Source organism: Hylaeus anthracinus, unplaced genomic scaffold (assembly GCF_026225885.1).
Source record: "Hylaeus anthracinus isolate JK02 unplaced genomic scaffold, UHH_iyHylAnth1.0_haploid 27317, whole genome shotgun sequence".
In the NCBI taxonomy this organism is placed as follows: Eukaryota; Metazoa; Arthropoda; class Insecta; order Hymenoptera; family Colletidae; genus Hylaeus; species Hylaeus anthracinus.
In genome coordinates this window covers 21543-40317 of record NW_026535124.1, presented here as the reverse complement: position 1 = coordinate 40317, position 18775 = coordinate 21543, and the positions used below count along the sequence as shown (strand labels likewise).

General features: G+C 44.0%; 1 protein-coding gene across 1 annotated transcript; it reads right to left on the bottom strand.

The window, feature by feature from the left end:
* Positions 1–3943: 3943 nt before the first annotated feature.
* LOC128893279 (protein lozenge-like) lies at positions 3944–16040 on the bottom strand. Its single transcript, XM_054154133.1, has 4 exons — positions 15411–16040; positions 13486–14250; positions 12132–12362; positions 3944–4339 (listed from the first exon to the last, which is right to left on the bottom strand). The coding sequence occupies exons 2-4, from the start codon at positions 13787–13789 to the stop codon at positions 4170–4172; spliced, it is 705 nt and encodes a 234-aa protein (XP_054010108.1). The 5' UTR covers positions 13790–14250; positions 15411–16040; the 3' UTR covers positions 3944–4169.
* Between the last annotated feature and the right edge of the window lie 2735 nt (positions 16041–18775).

The following is an 18775-nucleotide window of genomic DNA, read 5'->3' as shown; positions in this document are numbered from 1 at the left end:
AGAGAGAGAGAGAGAGAGAGAGAGAGAGAGAGAGAGAGAGAGAGAGAAAGAGAGAGATAGAGAGAGCAGCGAAGAGACACGCAGAGGCACCGATTCATTTTATTTCCCGGGTACGGTGTCGCCAACCCAATTAAAGACGTCCCAACAGGCGACGGTCCTATCTGACGAGGCTGCCGACCACCCCAGCGGCTGGTCAGGTTAGGCCACGCTGGTCTCTGTCCCCCCGTACGTAGGCAGCCGAGGCTACCCTCCTACTCTCTTCCTGAACCGTCGAAATCTACGAACCAACACTGCCACGGAAGGCACTGGAGACCAAAGCCAGGAGGGACCGAGAGCCAGAGAGACGGAGAGAGGAGCCCAGCTAGCAGCCAGACCCCCGCCGTCCTGATAATCCAATCGAAGCCCTAATTCTAACTCGGCAACCCGAAATTCCCGCCGGTTTGCTGAATAGGGTACGGCTGCTGCTCGATCCTGGGGACACAATGGGGGCGCGACGCCGGAATACAGACCGGCACCCGGGGCTAACGAGATCTCGTTTAAACGACCGGCGATTCGTACGCTTGGCGCCGACCCCGAAGAAATTTGCGAACCACTTCCTTACGTCGAACGTCGGTTCGATTCGATCTGATCCAGATCTACGGATGCGTTAGGTCTCGATGGCTGTGGATAGATTTAATAGATCAATCACAGAGCGCTAGGTCTGGATGGCTTTCGTTAGATTTAATAGATTATTCCTAGAGTTCTGGCTGTCAGATGTTCTTCGTGGTGTTTCAGTGAACGAGAGGCAAATTGTTGCGATTAGTAGAAAATTGTTAGCTGATTGATGGTAGGTGTGTAACGAATGTTCAGGTCTGTGTTTGCAACGCAACTTTCCCCGAGGCGCCCCGAGACGCTGTAGCCCACGGCAATCAACGTGTTAATTACAAAATCGAAACCACCAAAATGCAACCATTGCAACACGACCCACACCGTGCAACCCTTAATCGAAGAATGATATGAACTGGAAGAAGATAGTAGGAATCTACATATCTCGAAGACTTTAGATATAGTACTAAACTTTGCTACAGTACTAAGCATTGGACAGACGCAATTTGCTGGTCCAAGTACGAGGATGACATTTACGTAAACAATTAGTCTCTTTGCCAAACGTGGCTAATAACCTAGACTTTCGTGCGACCTTAAACAAATCATTAAAAAAAAATAAATGCAGAATATAGTCTTTCTAGAGCTACCGTTCAATGGATTAATAAATTCCTCCTGATAGACGATCGCCTCCAACCATCGGCTTTGAAAACGACCACACCGACAGATTTTTCAGTGGTGATGGGGGTAAGTTAGTCGGACCTCCTCGGGAGTCGTTACCTCACTTATCGATTTCATTGGACAACCCCTTTACGCGTGCACGGTGACTGCCAGGGAATTTCTCGAGAGTTACCAGCTGCCAGCGACAGCTCCTCATTTCGTTCCGTCGCCTCCCCTAGGAATCGACCCTCTTCGACACGCTGGATGCCTAGACCATTTTCGACCTTTTCTCCGACAAAGCGGACGTCGTTCCATTGCCCGACGAAGGTGTTCGACTCCGGATCTCGGGGTTTCGAACTTCCTCCCAGAGGTAGATATCCGCGGGAACCTCTCTCGATCAATTTCCTTAGTCCTGCATCCTTTCTGCGGCCACCTTCGGCTGCGGGACGAGGGTAGAATGTGTAATGAATTGCTTGTTTAATTAATTACGACCCTCGAGCGATCCTGGAGTTCGGACGGGGCGCCTTTCGTTCCTCCATCGGAGATCGTTTCCTAGGCCCATTTGCGAGCCAGAATGCAGCTCATACGGCTGATTTATCGCTCTACGAGGAAGGGTTCAGGCCAGAACAACTCGTTTGATTCACTTGACGGAAAGGAACAGCTGTTGGGGAGGGATATCAATTATACTCTTTATCTATTTTCTGTATTTAGCGTATTCATTAAGGTGCTTACGAAGATAGTACGCCAAGAGTTTATATTAGGTCTACCGAAAAGTTCTGTCTGTTTGCTCACTAGTGTAGATATTAGCCTCTGTATTTAAACATTATGCGCTTAACTCGTAACACGTAATATTTTCTGGGACACTTCAATTTTAATATGAATATTCGATTCCATTCTGGCTGAGCTTTGTCGAACGATCACGTCAAAGTCTAAATAAATCCGATGGACAAGAATTTTAAATGACAGGGTAGGTTAATTGTGTGTTAGGATAACGCGATGGTTTCAGAGGATGTAAGCGTAATAAAATTAGGGATCATGTCAAAGACAAGGAAGCGGTGGTTTAAAGATCGACCACCCACAACTCGCAGCCCTTTGATCTTGCGCCGCTTCCCTTCAACTTGTCGCCGGTTCCCTTTATTTCGGGGAAACGGTTTGTTTTCATAGAACATGCAACGCGCCGCCTATTTCAGAGCATCGCGACGTCCTAGTTCAAACCTGTTAGGGCCTCGAGACGTTCGAGTTAATTTATGCGTCAAAGCACAAGAAAGAGTATATATGTTACGGTGAATCTGATAAACTGGAAATGACGCGTAATCCTCGCTAAAGTTGGCGAATGTAATCAATTCTGGAATATAATAAATTCTGGAAGACCCTTCGATAAGGCTAATCAAACCATCATTTGGACACCGACTATAGCACCACTTCTACATTCTCGCGATGAGGATCTTTTATGATCAAAATTTCGTGGGTGGTCCGAACAGACCAGCGGATGCGGTCGCAATCTGCCAAGATCACTGCGTAACCGAACTAGCAGACCGTATCGAACTAAATATTTTTGGCACGTGAAAATTATGGCGACGAAAACGTTCATAAACGTCCCATTTGCGAGCGTTACTTTGGCGATTTGAACTATGAATCGAAAATGACGACTTTTCAAAAGTGTTAAGGAAGAAATTTCGCGAATGAAATTCCGAAATAAAGAAGTCAAAAAATCCTAATGACTCTAATCAGATAAGAGAATCATTAACGAAGAAGCTTCTAACATCTGGCAGACTTGATCTAAGAAATCTGGAAAAATGTACAAATGAATCTATCGAACGTCTCGTGAATTGTTCTTATTGTGATAAAGTGATTAATAAACTTTGGAATCAGATTGTCACATTTGTAGATGGATGATCAACCGTTCGGTGTAAACATCGTCCTTTCGATTCTCGCGCAATGCGTTGAACGCGTAGCATACGCAATGAACCTGGTTCGTGGAAAAGCCTGCGTGGCAACGGCGACATCGGTCGCGAGACACCAAATAACCAGGGTGGTCTCGGTAATTGTATGTCCCAGTGGCGGTATAGCCGCGGAGAAGCCGGCGGCGGCGTCGGCGGCCAGCTCGAGACGCAACCGAGAAACTTCGTAGGCGTCGCCCGAGCAGCACAATATCTCCACGGCTGAACGCCACAGCCCTTTATCAATGTTATGGCGGCCGGCCGCGGTTATAAATAATGGCAATTGCGCGAAACTTAGCCAGCTAGGTGTAACGGCCGACCAGCGGGAACCGCACGCTCCGGGCCATTTCAAACTTGCGGCTTTGAATGCCTGCTGCGCGCCGTTCGTGAGGAGTTACGCGCTCGGGCTAGCGACGGGACTGGTCCAGTACTTATGATGTTCAAACAATTCGATAATTAAGGTGAACGTGCCGATAGCGAGCAACGCCTTCGAACTTGTTCACCAGGCAAACCATTACGGTACAGTAGGGTAAGGAGCGTTGTACGTATGTAGTTGCCAAGCGTACGCATGGTTAGTTCTCTTTGAAGCATATTATTTATAAATACACTGAGGGACGAAACTTAGAGGACACTATTTCAAAACGTCGTAACTATGGGAGTTTTCAACCGATTTTCGTGAAACTTTGTCAGGAGTAGTCTCGAAGTATTCTCTGGGCGTGTACAAAGTTGCATTGGCGAGGGTTGATGCGAAGGGGTTATTATTCAAGGTTGCGTTCGTTTATAATTTGATACTATGTTGGTTCATATGTTTTCTTAACTTATATAAAGTATCCGATTGAATTAAGAATTAGTTTTATTCGATAAGTCACTGTTTATATAGTTGATAAAGGAAAAACGTTTTTTGAACCTAACTCTACCTTTTCTATGTCATACGAATCTCGTGTAACGCAATTTGTACACATATAAAATCCGCGTTATATGCTACGGCTAACTGTATAATATAAATAATAGATAATAATAGTAATGCTTACAGTGATACTCACTGGACTTGGATCGCGGTTCCCGCGGCCCGTCTACGGTCACTTTGATGGCCTTGGTGTACGTGGCGACTTGCGGTGGCGTCGTGGACACCGTAATCGTCAACGTCAAGCTCTTCCCTGAAATAAATGACCACGAAATTTCAGTGACGAAAAAAAAAAAAGAAATAGTGGCGTGAAAACTCTTAATCAAAGATTCGAGAAAACAAAAGTCAACCATAACGCGCAGCAATACTGTGCCAGGAGTTGTTGCGGGTAAATCTCAAACACGCGGATTCTGAAATTTGTAATTTGTATACAATTCTGTAAACTTTCACCGACAATTTCGTACACTACCATTTGAAAAACAAAAGAAAGTGGACTCGATGATCGCGAGCGTCAAGCTTTTCCTGAAACAAACGGGACGGAAATGTCACTTCCGTCGACCATTTTTCTCCCCGTGGATCGTCGTCGATTCGCGGATGCGAGGATTGAAACGCCGCCGGAAGTTCGCAAACGTGGTTAGCCGGCTGAAACTCGTTGGTAACCGAATTAACCGTCGGTAATGTATCGAGGGCGTCGTCGACGGTGACGGTGGCCAGCCAACGCGACCGAGCCGAGTGGACGGGTGCGTCGAGTTATGTTAAAAAGCCTGTTACACGCGCGTCACGCGGGAAAGCAACCGCTCCCTTTCGTATAATACTTCAAACTGGGGACTTTCGTCGCGCTTCCTGGTTGTGAGGAGTGATTTATCCTATAGGATAAGCGTTTCATTGCTTCCGATGTCCGTGTTACTAACTACCGTTTTGTTTATTTTATGTAATAAGAAGTAGTATGTAAAGAATCATACGAGAACAAACTCTAATATTAAATTAAGTTATTTATATACACCAAATATCAGAGGTGCCAATAATTGTCAGTGTTTGTGCTATCGTTTTAATCGTTTTACTGAATAGAGAAGAAACACATAAAGAAGAATCAGGAAAATATTAAATTGCAATTTTAAATAAAAGTTACGATTTATATAACATGAAAGACCTGCCATTTTGTTTAATAGTAGAGTAACGGTTAATGAATCATATAAAAAGAATTATTATAATATATTGGTACTCTGATTTACATATCAATAGAGATCATGTTAAGATAGAATTCAGCTTCAAATCATGTTTCGATGAAAAGCTGGTTAAATTGCGGACAATGTTACGTAAAAAAAAGCGTCGCCACGCAGAACACGGTGGTTGCACACGCAAAGGTTCACCGCAATTCCACGTGCACCCTCTTTCACTCTTTTTCTCACCCTCATCGTTCCTCACCCCGAATGGATTGCTGATCGCATGACTCTTTCTTTCTCGCTCATCTCGATCCAACGGAGGACACTAAAAATGGGTTGGTATCGTGTTCGACACGTTCCGATTACTTGTATCGTCGAGGCGAATCGATTGCCTCTTTGAAAAGCGACTACTTTCGAGAAGGAAATCGAGAGGAAAGAAAAATGACGCTTTTGGAAATCCTGTCGATAAATTTGTTGTTTCAAAATTAATGATTAGTAGCGATAGTTTTAGTAAACGACTCAACCAATCTAATGCACTGATTGTTTTAGTAAACCAACATTTACAAAATGAGATATACAAAATGGTATACAAACATCTCTGTGTCACTCTAGTGTAAAATATGAAATTGTCGAAAAAGTATTTAATCATTAATCATTGATTAGGTTACAGTCTATAAGGTAAATAAGTTTCCGAAAAATACGAGTATTATTTTATGTTCTGTCGAGACTTCCTTAGAAATTCTATCGTTCATGGACGATAAGAATTGAAACAAAAAACTTGATATATAGAAATTACTGTACATCTGTACATCTCAAACTACAATATATAGGGCGAAAACGTTCAAGAAATAATATATGAATCTGGTAGATTAGAAAGTAAGTATAGACTTCTTATTTAATGTAATACCTAAGCATTCTAATCACGAAGAAGCCTCTCCAATAGTAAAATATTCCGTCACTTTTGGCGAAAATCCGCAGGGAACTCAACAGCAATCCGATATTTAATCCCGTATAATGATATCAACGAAATATACTTAATAATCGCTTTAGACTTTCCGTCGGCCTAAGTTTCTACCCTTCGACGTTTTCAGGACTGACGTGAAAGAAAGAAAGAAAGGGACAAATTATCGGAGGGGAATAATGGCGAGTGTCGAGCGTGGCCACACGGTGGTTCACCACGCGAGCTTCTCGTTTTCCACCAGGGGATCCCGTCAGTTTGTTGCAAGTCACGGCATCCTCCTCCACGACCTGGCAAACCTTTTCACCTATTGCCGGGGTTCGTGGTTGCACAGTTAGATAGGTACACGTAGGTATCACCCTCGGTGCCAGTCGCCATAGAACCATTAAAAGTCGTCTGACTATGTCGCTCCCTAACCCCTTAGTCTCGCCCTAACGAAACCTTTCTTCGATTTTCTTGAAGAACGATTTCAGAAGCCTTTTTGTATCTTGCCGTTCAACGCCACTTATCATCGCAAGCAGGAACGATAGTATCTTACAATGTTGGCTAACACGTCGATTTTTATAATGCATTATTTTTATTAGCTGATATTCATAGTCTAGGGCCTAGCCTCTAGGCGATAGGCGGATGAAAGTTAGCCCTAGTCACTTTTTCCTTTTTGATATTTCTTATATCACAAGGTACATAAAACTTGACTCAATTTTTTCAAAATTTATTTACCATCGTAAACATAGCGAACGCTTAAACAACATAATCTTTTGTATTCAATTGTAAGGATGCCTTGAAGCTCCTTTTGGAAACCTTTGATATTACGTGCGCGGTGTAGACGGATATTCTTGTGAGTGACTGTATGTACCCATAAAATCAAATCGTTGGTAGACTTTTAGAGGCCACGTTGGTACGATCGAAAGGAAATGATGATCACCGAAGCGAAAAGTGTATGGAGAACATTAAGAGGACAAATTGAATTGGCACCCGGTGCCATTGGAAAAGAGAGACAGCAGTGGAAGTGCATTGAGATCGATTTCCTGATAATGCTCGTTAGCATACGATTCTCTGGGAAAATGTGGACCCGCACGTGTATGCACACTGGCCCACCGTACGTGGTAGGCTGTCGGGTCGCTGTCGAGCCAATTAATTAATTTCAATTTTCCCCAAACGAATCGCAAATTCGCTATTGTACTCTGATAACGAATTGATTATGGTCAGGATGAACTGCCATCAACGACAACGACCACCTTTCCTAGTCCTCAAAATCAATGCGGTCCATTTCAGACTTCCGAACATCCCTTCTTCTTCCTCTCTACTTCTTCGACGACTAAGCGACTTTCGACAGAACTATCGACAAGTTTTACTGGTTGTGAATCACTACTTATGATTTGTATGATGTTGATGAGTTACGTATACCGTAAGTCTAGTTTTAGTGTTTTGGAAGCGAACAAGTCCAAAAATTCCTTAGAAAGTAATAATTGATAATAATTGAAAGTATATTTATAATTGCAAAGCGACGCAAGTAAATTTGTCACTGGTACTCCGACTATTATAGGAAATATAAAAAAAAAAAAAAAAAGAAATTGATTCTCTCAATCTGAGAATAACGAATCACTTTTGAAGTCGTGAAGCAATCCGTACATTTCGTCTTCGACGTAGAAAATGATACTGACGCGATATTCGAAACCGAGAATTCAACGTTTTCGCTGGATACCACTTAAAAGTGTTCTCAGTCGGAGGAAAACCGAGCACGTTAGTCGAGAGCTTCGTAATATCGATGATAAGCTACGGCCTCATTCCTGCACGTTCGGCTGTAATGCCAGTTTCATCACCACGAAGTCTACCCCGAAGGTACTGGATCGTTTTCATCCCTTCAACCCTAAGCCCTATAACGAGATAGATCATTTGAGCGCTTACAGTTTCAGCCTGGAGGAGACGGGTATCCTTCAACTTTGCTCTTGCAAATATACCTATCTCATCTGGCGACGGGATCACGCGTACCTTGTCGAAACAATTTCCGTTAGCTTCGCGAGCGTCGAAAATCTTGTTGTAAATAATTTTACATTCGTGGATTGCGGGCATATCATTGTGTCTGTACATACGAAGATTTTCATAAAAAGTTTGTTAACGGGTAGAATTTTAATTTAGAAGTTGCAGAAAGAAGTGACAAAGAATTTCCATTTTTTTTTATGGAGTCGTACGTAAAAATTAAACGAAATTATTGCTGGCTGTATATTTAGTTTAATCTTTAATATAACCTATCCAAATCAAATCAAACAATAACTCTCAACGAACGATGAAAGTACACCGTCAATTGTGAGTTTTCAAAAGTAATACACTTATTACGGTTTATGTAACACGTTATGAACAGGATTAGACTAATTCCAGATTATCGCTTTCTGCACATTACGATCCTACAAATAGATAATCAGATTCACTTTCAAAAAACTGAATACTCATTAACGACAAACGTAATATACATTTTAACTAAATCTCATTTGATCGAAAAACAAACAATAGTTGAATTATTCTCTTCCATACACAGTTCATGAAAATTAACTGTAATTATCTCGTGCCGCGATATTGAAATCATATTCTGAATTGTGTTATTTTAAATGTAAACGCGAATGAATATTTAAATTACACGACATTCATTAATGACTAACAGCAAATGTATACTTTTACGTGCGATTACAACATACATCTATTTCATAAACATTAAGAGATGGAATAGCGATTATCAAATTCGAGATAAATCGATGTCAACGTCTTCGTTAGTCGTTAAACAATAAAAATATTCTAATTGCATTTCTTCTGCAGTGCACATATTATTATATTTATTTAAAAAATTCTATTTATACGTTTCAATGAAGCTATTTTGAACCTACGTTTATAAAACTTTCTGATCGCATACATATTCAAAATAAACCACACTGTCACAATTCGATCAGTTGATTTTGGAACACGGTGTATTACATCGTTCCATACGTTTATATCTCGATTTTCTACCCGCCGTGTACTATATAACACCATTGCGATACAACTGTTTCTACGCTAACAAAAATACTCTTAATCAGAGTCCAAGGGCAATTTCTGTTCCACCCCTAAACCAAGCGAAATCGAGTCCGCCTGTCACATGCACACACAGAAATGGTCCCACGTTCGACAAACGGGAGGATCATTAAGGATTCGCCGGAGTTCCGTTGCGCATCGGTTCCCAGGGAATATTCAAGGAGCGGAGTCCTAGGAATCCTGATGAGAGACACTTCTCTTACATTCTTCATCCTAGCTTATGTTAATTCCGCGCTTGACGAAAACAATTGAGAGCTAATCCCAGACAAATGACTGACGCGCGTCCCCCTTTTCAAACGGAAAATTCACCCTCACTTTGGCATAGAAAATTCAAGCGTTCAGTGATTTCGTGCGTACGTTTCTGCTATTTAGCGCGAATCCATTTGGAGATCAAATATCTGAAATTCACGTCTACAGGGTATTTGTAAGTTAAAAATGTGAGCATCACAGACTGATACGAATCGTTGAATAAGATGAGAGAATTGATATAAATACACGTAACGGATTTTAGAACACGGAAACCTACTTATTAGGTATTTAAAGACGGGAAGATTAAGCTGATTTAATTGTAATGTGTACAAATACAAAAATACATAATACGAGCTCTCTCCGGAAACTATCGGACCTTGGGCTTTAACATTTTACCTGGGTGTGCTATTGTTTAAAATAATTATTAATTATTTAGGGGATTTTTATGAGTGCCTCTGCCGGTCAGAAGGATCCTGCAAGTTTTCAATTGTCTACTTAGTACATATTGTATCTTGTGCGCGTCGCAACAAGTGTGCATTAAAGTTTGCGGATACGTTGATTGTCTTTCGAACCAGGCCCATCAAGAGGAAACGGGACGGACTCTGTAAGTCCAGTTACAGAGTGAATAATTAGTTGGCAGAGTCAGACTTAGACTTTGCAAATCGAAGGAAATTTTGTTTTCCTTTGTTTTTTGTCGTTTCGTACATAGTATTAAGCTCGTTGACTCTATGTAGAGTATGCATCTATGTATGTATACTCTATGTAGAGAGAGATCGAAGGAACATTGATTCCTCCTATCTCCGGGTCTTCAGTCGCAGCAACCTCCACGTGGTGAGACCTGGTAATCGTTATTATTCGTGACGAACAATCCTTCGTCGCGAGCTAATGGCTACGAACTTGTGATAAGATCTTTAAATATGAAAAGTGTAAAGCGTAAAGTGAGATTAGATTTAGATTAGGAGGTCCAAGGAGCTGTGGCTGGGACTAGTGATGCCAATTAAGGGAGCTTCTGAAATAATTACATTGTTATTTACGGAGTATAATGACGTAAATTTTTATAAAAGCCTGTAGAAACTCTTTTCACATCCTGACTTCTTTTCCAATGGGATAAAAAACATAAGAATTGCACGATAATTTATCAAAATAATTTTAATATATAAAATGCGAGACACTGCTTTATTAGTGAAATATTGGGTTGTTGCATATTAAGTGTAAATGTTATTCGATCTCGGTAAGTAACGAAAGGCTATAAAAACTGATCCCTTGAGCAATTGCAATCAATTTGAACTGCGAGACATCTCGTAGTTGGCAATAAATTGGTTAATAATCGATCGCAGTTATGTGCTCCGATTCGTTAAATTCAAATGTACAATAACATATTATTCTCATATAACGCATAAAACAAGATCGCATAAAAACAGGTTTGACTGTGTTATACACATATATTGCTCGACTAGCTATAATTAACTTCAAATCAGTTCGTTCATGGTTCGTTGCTCCACCCACAAAGATACAGATACGATATTGCGTTAACAGTAAATATCTACTCGGCGAGACATAATATTACGTCAGTGGCGGGCAGTTATAGCTAACGGAAAGACGTAATATTACGTTAGGATGTGCGAATATATTAATCGAGTTGTAGCGAGGGCTATCGAATTGAAACGTGACCAGCTAACAGGATGAAGAGGGCTAGACAAAATAGCGGCCATAATAACGTTAATTAAAAGCTAACTGAAACCTCAATTAATATCGGCCACCCCTGTTTCCAAGGGTGCCGCCTTCTTCGAGTTGCGGCTCGTCCTTTTCTGCAGCGCGTCTGTTCCCGAGGCGAGACACCGAAGAAGGAAAGTAAAGAGGAGGTTGCTTGGCGGTAGTGCGGACAAATAAAACCCATTACCCACTCCAAGACGTCTTCGTCTCCTCGAATCCGCTCGCACACCAATCAACGACACCAACCAACCCCTGCGAAACGTCCAATTTAAACCCCGTCCCGAGAACCGTAGACTTTTCCTGAAGGAACGGAGGAAAAACGAGGGGTCTCTCAAGACGTCCGCGACCTACCCTTACTACGAGACCGAATTCTTTGACGGGACTTCCCGCCTACGGTCTCGCCCCCACCGGGTTTTCTTCCGCAACGCGGTCTGTCAACCGGGAATCAACCACTCCGAAGTTTCATGAATGAAGCGAGGAAGAAACGGGAGGAAACGCGACGCGAGATCATTTCGCAAGTTTGTTGGGACAGTACGGCTGTTTGATTAAGTTTCGGTAACAGTTGTTCGGTCGTTTGAGAATGCCAATTTACCGGAAGTAACGGAGAATGCAAACCTTTCCCGAAGGAGAGATTTAAGTTTCGCGGAAGGATTTTCATAGAACTCAGCAGTTAAGTTCCCAACCTCTTAATCTTCGTTCCTATGGGTATTTAACTTACAGACTGAGGTATACTTCTAAGCTGTGAACCAGGAAATATTTCTAATCATAAAGCCTCCTCCCCTCGATCAGCAGTTGCTGAGTCGAAATGACTTCCCCCACTTAATCACTCTTTTACGTTTCGTGCCAATTGCATTCATACACTGACTATCATTCAACGACAAGCTCTGAAAGACACTCACCTCTGCCACTTCTTCCGATGAACCTAAGATCGTTGAACTTGGCCACCTGATTCTTCATAAGGGCCGTCGAGTTCCTCAGCTCAGCACAGCAGTTCTCGTCGTTACCAGCACGAACAGTCACCAAAGTGCCATCGCCGACTTCACCAAGGGCCACGACTCTAAAACCTACCGGAAGGGTCTTGTTGGCCCTCCAATGGGCTGGTAGGACACTACAGACAAGATAGGGCGATCCTGTAACGGAATCAAAAACATCCAAACTCGAGCATCCTCTTGAAGATGACGTATTTTAATTTTGTATACAACGGAATGCTTTGAAAAGATTGAAATTCCGAAGATTTTTTATAAATTTAGTATAAAGAGTTGAATAAGAAATTAGCTTCATAAAAAATTGTTTTAAAATAAATTTAGTATTCTCGTACGAAATGGTCTCGTAGAAGTAAATTTAATAAGTGCTTCCGCCATAATAAAAACTGATTTGAACGATTTTGTTACGATCGCGTTTTCCTGACGACCAGAAGGATTAACAAAATATACAAAAAAGATCTAATAGAATTGAATCTGCAACCATATGTCTTAGATATGAAATTACTACAATTCATAAATTTCAGCAATCTGCTCTAATCAACTGAGCGGCATTATCATCTATTATCCGCTTTGTCACGGGTTCCAAGATTACTTCTTAGACGTACGCGTAAATGGTATGACTGAGTGTGAATGACAAGTGTTTAGAGATAGAGTGGAAGTGATCGAGAGAGTTTATTACAGTAGAGATAGTGTGCCTGATAGTTTCTGGAATTCACGTGGAGAGTTTGGATACGAGAAGCTACACGCGGTGTAGTTTGCGATTCGATGGCGACGATCTTAGAGTCGGTCGTCAGGAAAGAATTATAGGGCTTTAGAAACAGAGAGTTGCCAACGATTTGCAGTTACATTCTAGTAAAACATTCTTTTGTTTCAGATAAATTCAGAAATATTAAATAGTCCTCGTTCATTCGCCCTGCTCGCCAGCGTAACGTTTCCATACAATATTCTAATTAGCGACGGGGCGTGTTCAGACACCTGTCACCTGTCTAGCAATTCATTTGATGGCATTATATTGTACAAACTGCTAGGAACCAATAAAAATGGACCTGCACATTACCAAGAGACAGTTGCTTATGTTTGTATTATCGATTCCGTACCAAGCAGTTCGAATTCAACATGGACCAACAGACAATCGATAGAAAATGCGCTCATTTTAACCAATGAGACGATTTCTCGGTCGCTTTATAGTCAGTTCTCAGCGATAGCTACACCTCAGCGTCAGAACCAAACCGAACGCGTTTCTTGGCGATTAAAAACAATCAAGGCGCACCTGTTCGAACGAGTTCTCCAGGATGTTCGCTGACGAAGTCGCCTAATGTTCGCTCCGCCAGGATGTCGTTGGTCATCTTCGTGTAGGCGTCGGTCAAGGGAGAAACACCCGACTCCGGCGAGGCGGCAGTGCCAGGAGCCGAGGCTCCTGTCAACTGCATCCTACCGCTGGATCCACCGTTCTTGCTGACAGAATTGGCCGTTCCACAACTGGACTCGTTACTGGACCCCCTCACCGAGCCAGCGCCGCTTCCGGATACCGTACTTCCGCCACCGTCGCCGTTGCAACGGCCGAATATATCCATAGGCAGTCAGAACGCCGGATGATACATCCATCCATTCGGTTCAAGGGCTGAACTTCGACCTCTGGAGTATCGTTAGTGAATCGACGGCGCCGTGGGTCAGTCTGCTCGGTCTGACATGATGCCAGCCGACGCTGGAGGAGGATGCCGGTCACACGGTTGCGTTTAATTGTCCTTATAGATTCACAGCTGTCTCGATTCGATATCTCTACAGCTTGTCCACCCGTGGTGTTTCCAGATTGCGAGGGCGACGATTTCTCGGAGACATTGAATTATTTCTCATTAAGAGTCTCTCTCTTCCGTCTTCTATGTAGTTAGAATTGGACGAGAATGTTTCTCTTTGATCCACGAAGAAAACGAAGCTTTCTACGATCCCGAAATTCTACCTACGCGAGCTTCTTTTTCTAAGTACTCGTCGAGAGAGACAACTGTACCAGCCGCGAAGTGCGATGTCCTGAATCTACCTGCAAGCAAGAAAATTCAGGCGTGGTCAGTAGCTCTTCAAAGACGGGGGATTGGTATCTAGCGAGAAGCAAAAATTGATTCAAAGGCGTCTAGGAAAGAGTTGGTCCCAGGAGGTTCCCAGCAGGTTCCGAGTGTAGGCGACACTCCGAGAACCATGGCTGATGCGACCAACCCTTTCGACCCTAATCCATTTAACGAAGGCTTCCAGAAGCCTTTATCTCGCGATGGGAACCCTTTAACCGTGTCTGTCGAGCCTCGGAGCAACGCGACAACCTCGGAATGTCGAGTGATCGTGGCGCGAGGGCTGCTGGAGACGGTAGACGAGGAGGAACGGGGCGGAAAGGGTGAGGCGGGACAGGTTGACACGGACAGGAACGGCTCGCACACTTTTCACGCGGCCGGCTGGTGACGTCACCGTTCATTCAGTAATTTTTGCGCACGTCACCGGGGCTGACACACCGGATCCAGGTGGTTCCAGGAGGGGTTGGACCGGCCGCGATGGTGGGGGCGGAAAAAATAGGGGAAAAAGAACTCCCGCCGGCAGGCAACCCCCACACGCCACACGAGATACCCAGCCCCTACGCACGTACAACCGCGTGTCAAACTGCACGTGGTACGTTACCACGTTGCTCTGTCAATGCTGGGAGCTTCGGGATCGAAGAACCGCGGACACGCGCGAGAATATCGTGTCAGCCGGCTTCGCTTCAAAGGAGAATTTCAAATCGTTCCGACACTCGATCCCTAACCATCCATTCGTGATTTGGATCCGTCACGCTTGATTAGAGAGACGGTAATGAGCAATCGTGGTCGATTATCATGGAAAGCGTTCAGTTGAAATTTGTGTCTCGTTTTCAAGGAACGTCGACGAAATTTATGAGTATTTCTAACACGAGTATCGAGCACTGCGATCGATTCATCCTATGACGAACAAACTGTGTCGTTCGAAGATCAAGAAAGAGTCTCGCGAGCTTCACGGAAGAACGTAGAACGGCGCAGCGACGGCTAAGATTCCCGCTTAACTTAGCATTCAAATCTCTTACAGAGCCGGTGCCGTGTTCGCACTTCCGGTGGGAATACTTCGATGCGAGTACTATCGTTAGAAGGAGCATGACACGAGCGATTGGAAGGAATGACACACTCTTTGCGATTTGTTACATACTCGTAAATCGCGTTAGTTTCCACGCTAGCTCGATCAGAGATGAATCGGTGGAAACGGAGACCCCTTCGGAAGATTTCGAAAAATTTCTTGGAAAAATCACTCTGAGATTCTTCGATGATTGCCTCGTCCACGCGACCGTTTCCTTCGCGAGAGTTCAACGTTTTCATCCAATACCAGCGCGCAAAGAATCCCATCGAAGACACCACTCACTGGCCAATCATGTTCACCATCGCGACCGACGGACTATCAACGACACTTTCATCACCACCACACGATCCCGCGAACAGAACCACTCCGGTCGGTTATCGCGAAACCACTGTGATCCACGAAACGGCAAAACTTGAAAGAAATCCTGCGTGCTCGCGATCGTCATCGGCACGACTGTCGCTTATTTAGGAATCATCTTCGCGGTTCAAAGTGTCAAACTGTAAAACACCGAGGAGTCCCGCCACGCGCGATGGTTTCCTCCGAGGAACAACCAACCGGAATCCTCTCGAGACGCGAGGAATCACTTTGGACCCGACAGTCCCGGACCAGGCGTGTTTTGGTAGTCGCAGGCGTATCTCGGGACACCCGTAGGGGGCCACTAACTATAATTTCGGCGGTTCGTGTGAGGCAACAGCCGTTGACGCACTGGTCCATGCCAACACACGCAGCATCCCTTTCCCCTTTCCCGGTCCCTCTCGCACCCCTCAGCCACCCCACTCCTTCCCGTTGTGGCGTCTCTGTTCAGCGCTGGTGTCCTCCTCTCTGTCTCGCCGACTCGCCTCTCTTTCGTCCCTCATTCTCGACGGGCTGGCTGGATGCCCTCTTTCTCTCTCGCCTCCGTTGCTCTTTATCGCTTTATCTCCCACCGGACCCCCAACCCTCTTCCTCCCTCCCTTTCGCTTCTCTCTTTCCCCCTGGTCGACCCTTTTGCGGTGTGGCTCGCGTGCGTCTGACGGACCACCGCGCCGGTGTGGGAGGGAACCGCTTCGATCGATCTATCGAGCGCGATTCACCGGGACCGGGAGGACGGACTTTTTTCGCCTTCGACTTGGCCGCTGCCCGCGCCGCCCGAAATTCGCGGCTCTACGAGTCGTAACGAGTGGTCGTTGCGTTTAATTAGCCGCCTACCCGGTCGAAAGTTAATGAGGAGACGGCATCCGCGCGTCATTATTGTTCGTCTGTTTGCCAGCCTCTCGAATGTTTACACACCGATACGGACTCCAGACTCGGTATCGAGCAATCGCGACCGGCGACGATGGAGGAGTGCTCCGCATGATGTTCGAGAATTAGGATCGCCAATTATTGCTATACGAACCAGGGGCTGGAGAAGATTTCTCGATAGCGATACCTCCGACTGTTGATCTCCGTCTGTTATGGAAACAGGACAATTCTTACGAAAATATGATGCGTTTTATCGTCACTTTCGCGTGGTGCGTCGTTCCCGAGCGAGAGGTAAATGGAATCGCTTCGGTTCCTCGAGAATTGGGAAATCGAAATTGTCCAGATCCTCCCGAACGAAAGACTGACGTGCCTTCTTCGAGAGACTGATAGCGTCAGAGTTAAAGTCACTGCGGATCAAGAAGCATGGAAGATCGAAGTATCGATCCCGCGAGCAAAAGTCCGGGCTTCATCGTGCGTGTTTGCCTGCCGGTAAGTCCGCGACCGGTTGCCTATCGTCAGGATATATTCGCACAGGAAATGGGTAGTTCCATTGTTTGCACGTTCGTACAAACAGTGCAGCTGCGAGGATGCGCTGGACTGGGCTCTCTCTCTGTTTGATTTTCGAAAGTGAAGCTCCATTGTAGCGTATGTCGGCATGGTGTACAACGGCGAGTGTGTCTGCAGGTTTCGATCGGCGAATGAAAGAATCGAGAGGACACTTGGAAGGAAGCGCGGATCATGGAAGATACTCTATTCGATGCGAGTTCATTCAAACTGAAATTCGTCCATACCTATAAGAATATAGCCAGGCTATACCTGATGTTAGTTTCATCGTTCTTTGGTATCTTTCAAATTTCTAAAGATAAATTAGGAAATTGTGATCGAGTTTTAGAGCTTTCTACGTTAACACGTTTTAGAACATTTATCCAAGTTCATCATTTTTAACGCTTGCTGTAGCAGTAAGTGTGCGAATAAGAAAATTAATGAAATATTTGAGGAGTGCCTTGAAATAATTTATTTTCTATCACAGTTAACCTATGTAACCTTGAATGACCTTTACATTCATCTTGAAACGCTCTATATCATTATTAATAATAATAATTGATAATTTATGTATATAAGAAACTATATTATTCTATTTAAAAAAAAACCGAGTACGACTCTTTTTTTTATCGCTAAGAGTAAGCGAATTATTCAAGTGGCCTGTTTTAAATGCCTCACTCTGTATAACGTATACAGGACGTATAGCATTCTCCTCGAATAAACTAGCAAAGATATTTTTCGCAATCCTCCATTGAAATACCTATTCGCAAATCATTGAACAATTCAAAACCCCGAAACCTCGAACGAACTGTTGGCCGGGAAAGCCCGCGATTGCGTTAGACCGACGAAATGCGACGAAAACGAGGGAAACAGAGGCTATGGCGCCGCCGTGCCCCTCCAATCTGTCGTTTATTTGAATAACAGCAACGAGGTCCGCGGAATGAATCGCGCGAGCAGCAGAAGCGTCGGTATTCAGCGGCGAGCGATTCGCCGACGAGACGGTGACAAACAGCGATACGCTCGAAACGTGGAAACTGGACGGCCGTCGTCGTATTGACAAACGACCTAACGCCCGTGTGGACCGTTGCGTTCGACGAGATTCGAATTATCTCTGCTGGCGCTTGTCAATGCAAATGCCATACCTACATTCAATTACCGCTCGTCACGCTCCGATCAGCGCGCGACCGGGGGACCGCGGAATATTCCCGCTCGATTTCTTTCCGCGTCTCTTTCCCATCCTGACGCCGATTTCTGCCGACGATAACTCGATCTGTCATTTTTGGGGGGAATAACTCGTCCGCGAGAACAAAGACTCGAACCACGTTTGGTGATCGTTCAACGAAAACGGGATTCGCTATCGTTTCTTTATCTTCCGCTGTTTCCCCGATGAATGTAAATTTGAGCGTGAAATTCAACTCGATAGAAGCTCCTTGGATGAAAATTAATAGAGACGATTTCGCCAGAATTATACATACAGAGGAAGTAGAATAAAATTATAAGAAAATGGCTGTAACGGTGAGCGTAAGCGAATATGAAAAAAATAAAACTTCATGTAATGTTTATTTTGTTAGAAAAGAGAGAAGAAAAGTTCATTTCACTTTTCTGCGAATTGTCGAGTTTTGTCTAACGTATTCATACTAGAAAATTGAAAAAACAATAACAGATTGTCGTCA

What these genes read in the sequence shown, in the direction of transcription:
- LOC128893279 (XM_054154133.1), bottom strand. Translation starts at nt 13,789, where the DNA reads ATGGATATATTCGGCCGTTGCAACGGCGACGGTGGCGGAAGTACGGTA. An exon ending in TGGAGAACTCGTTCGAACAG is followed by an intron (nt 12,363 to 13,485) that starts GTGCGCCTTGAT and finishes ATTCCGTTACAG; the next exon opens with GATCGCCCTATCTTGTCTGT. An exon ending in CATCGGAAGAAGTGGCAGAG is followed by an intron (nt 4,340 to 12,131) that starts GTGAGTGTCTTT and finishes CATTTATTTCAG; the next exon opens with GGAAGAGCTTGACGTTGACG.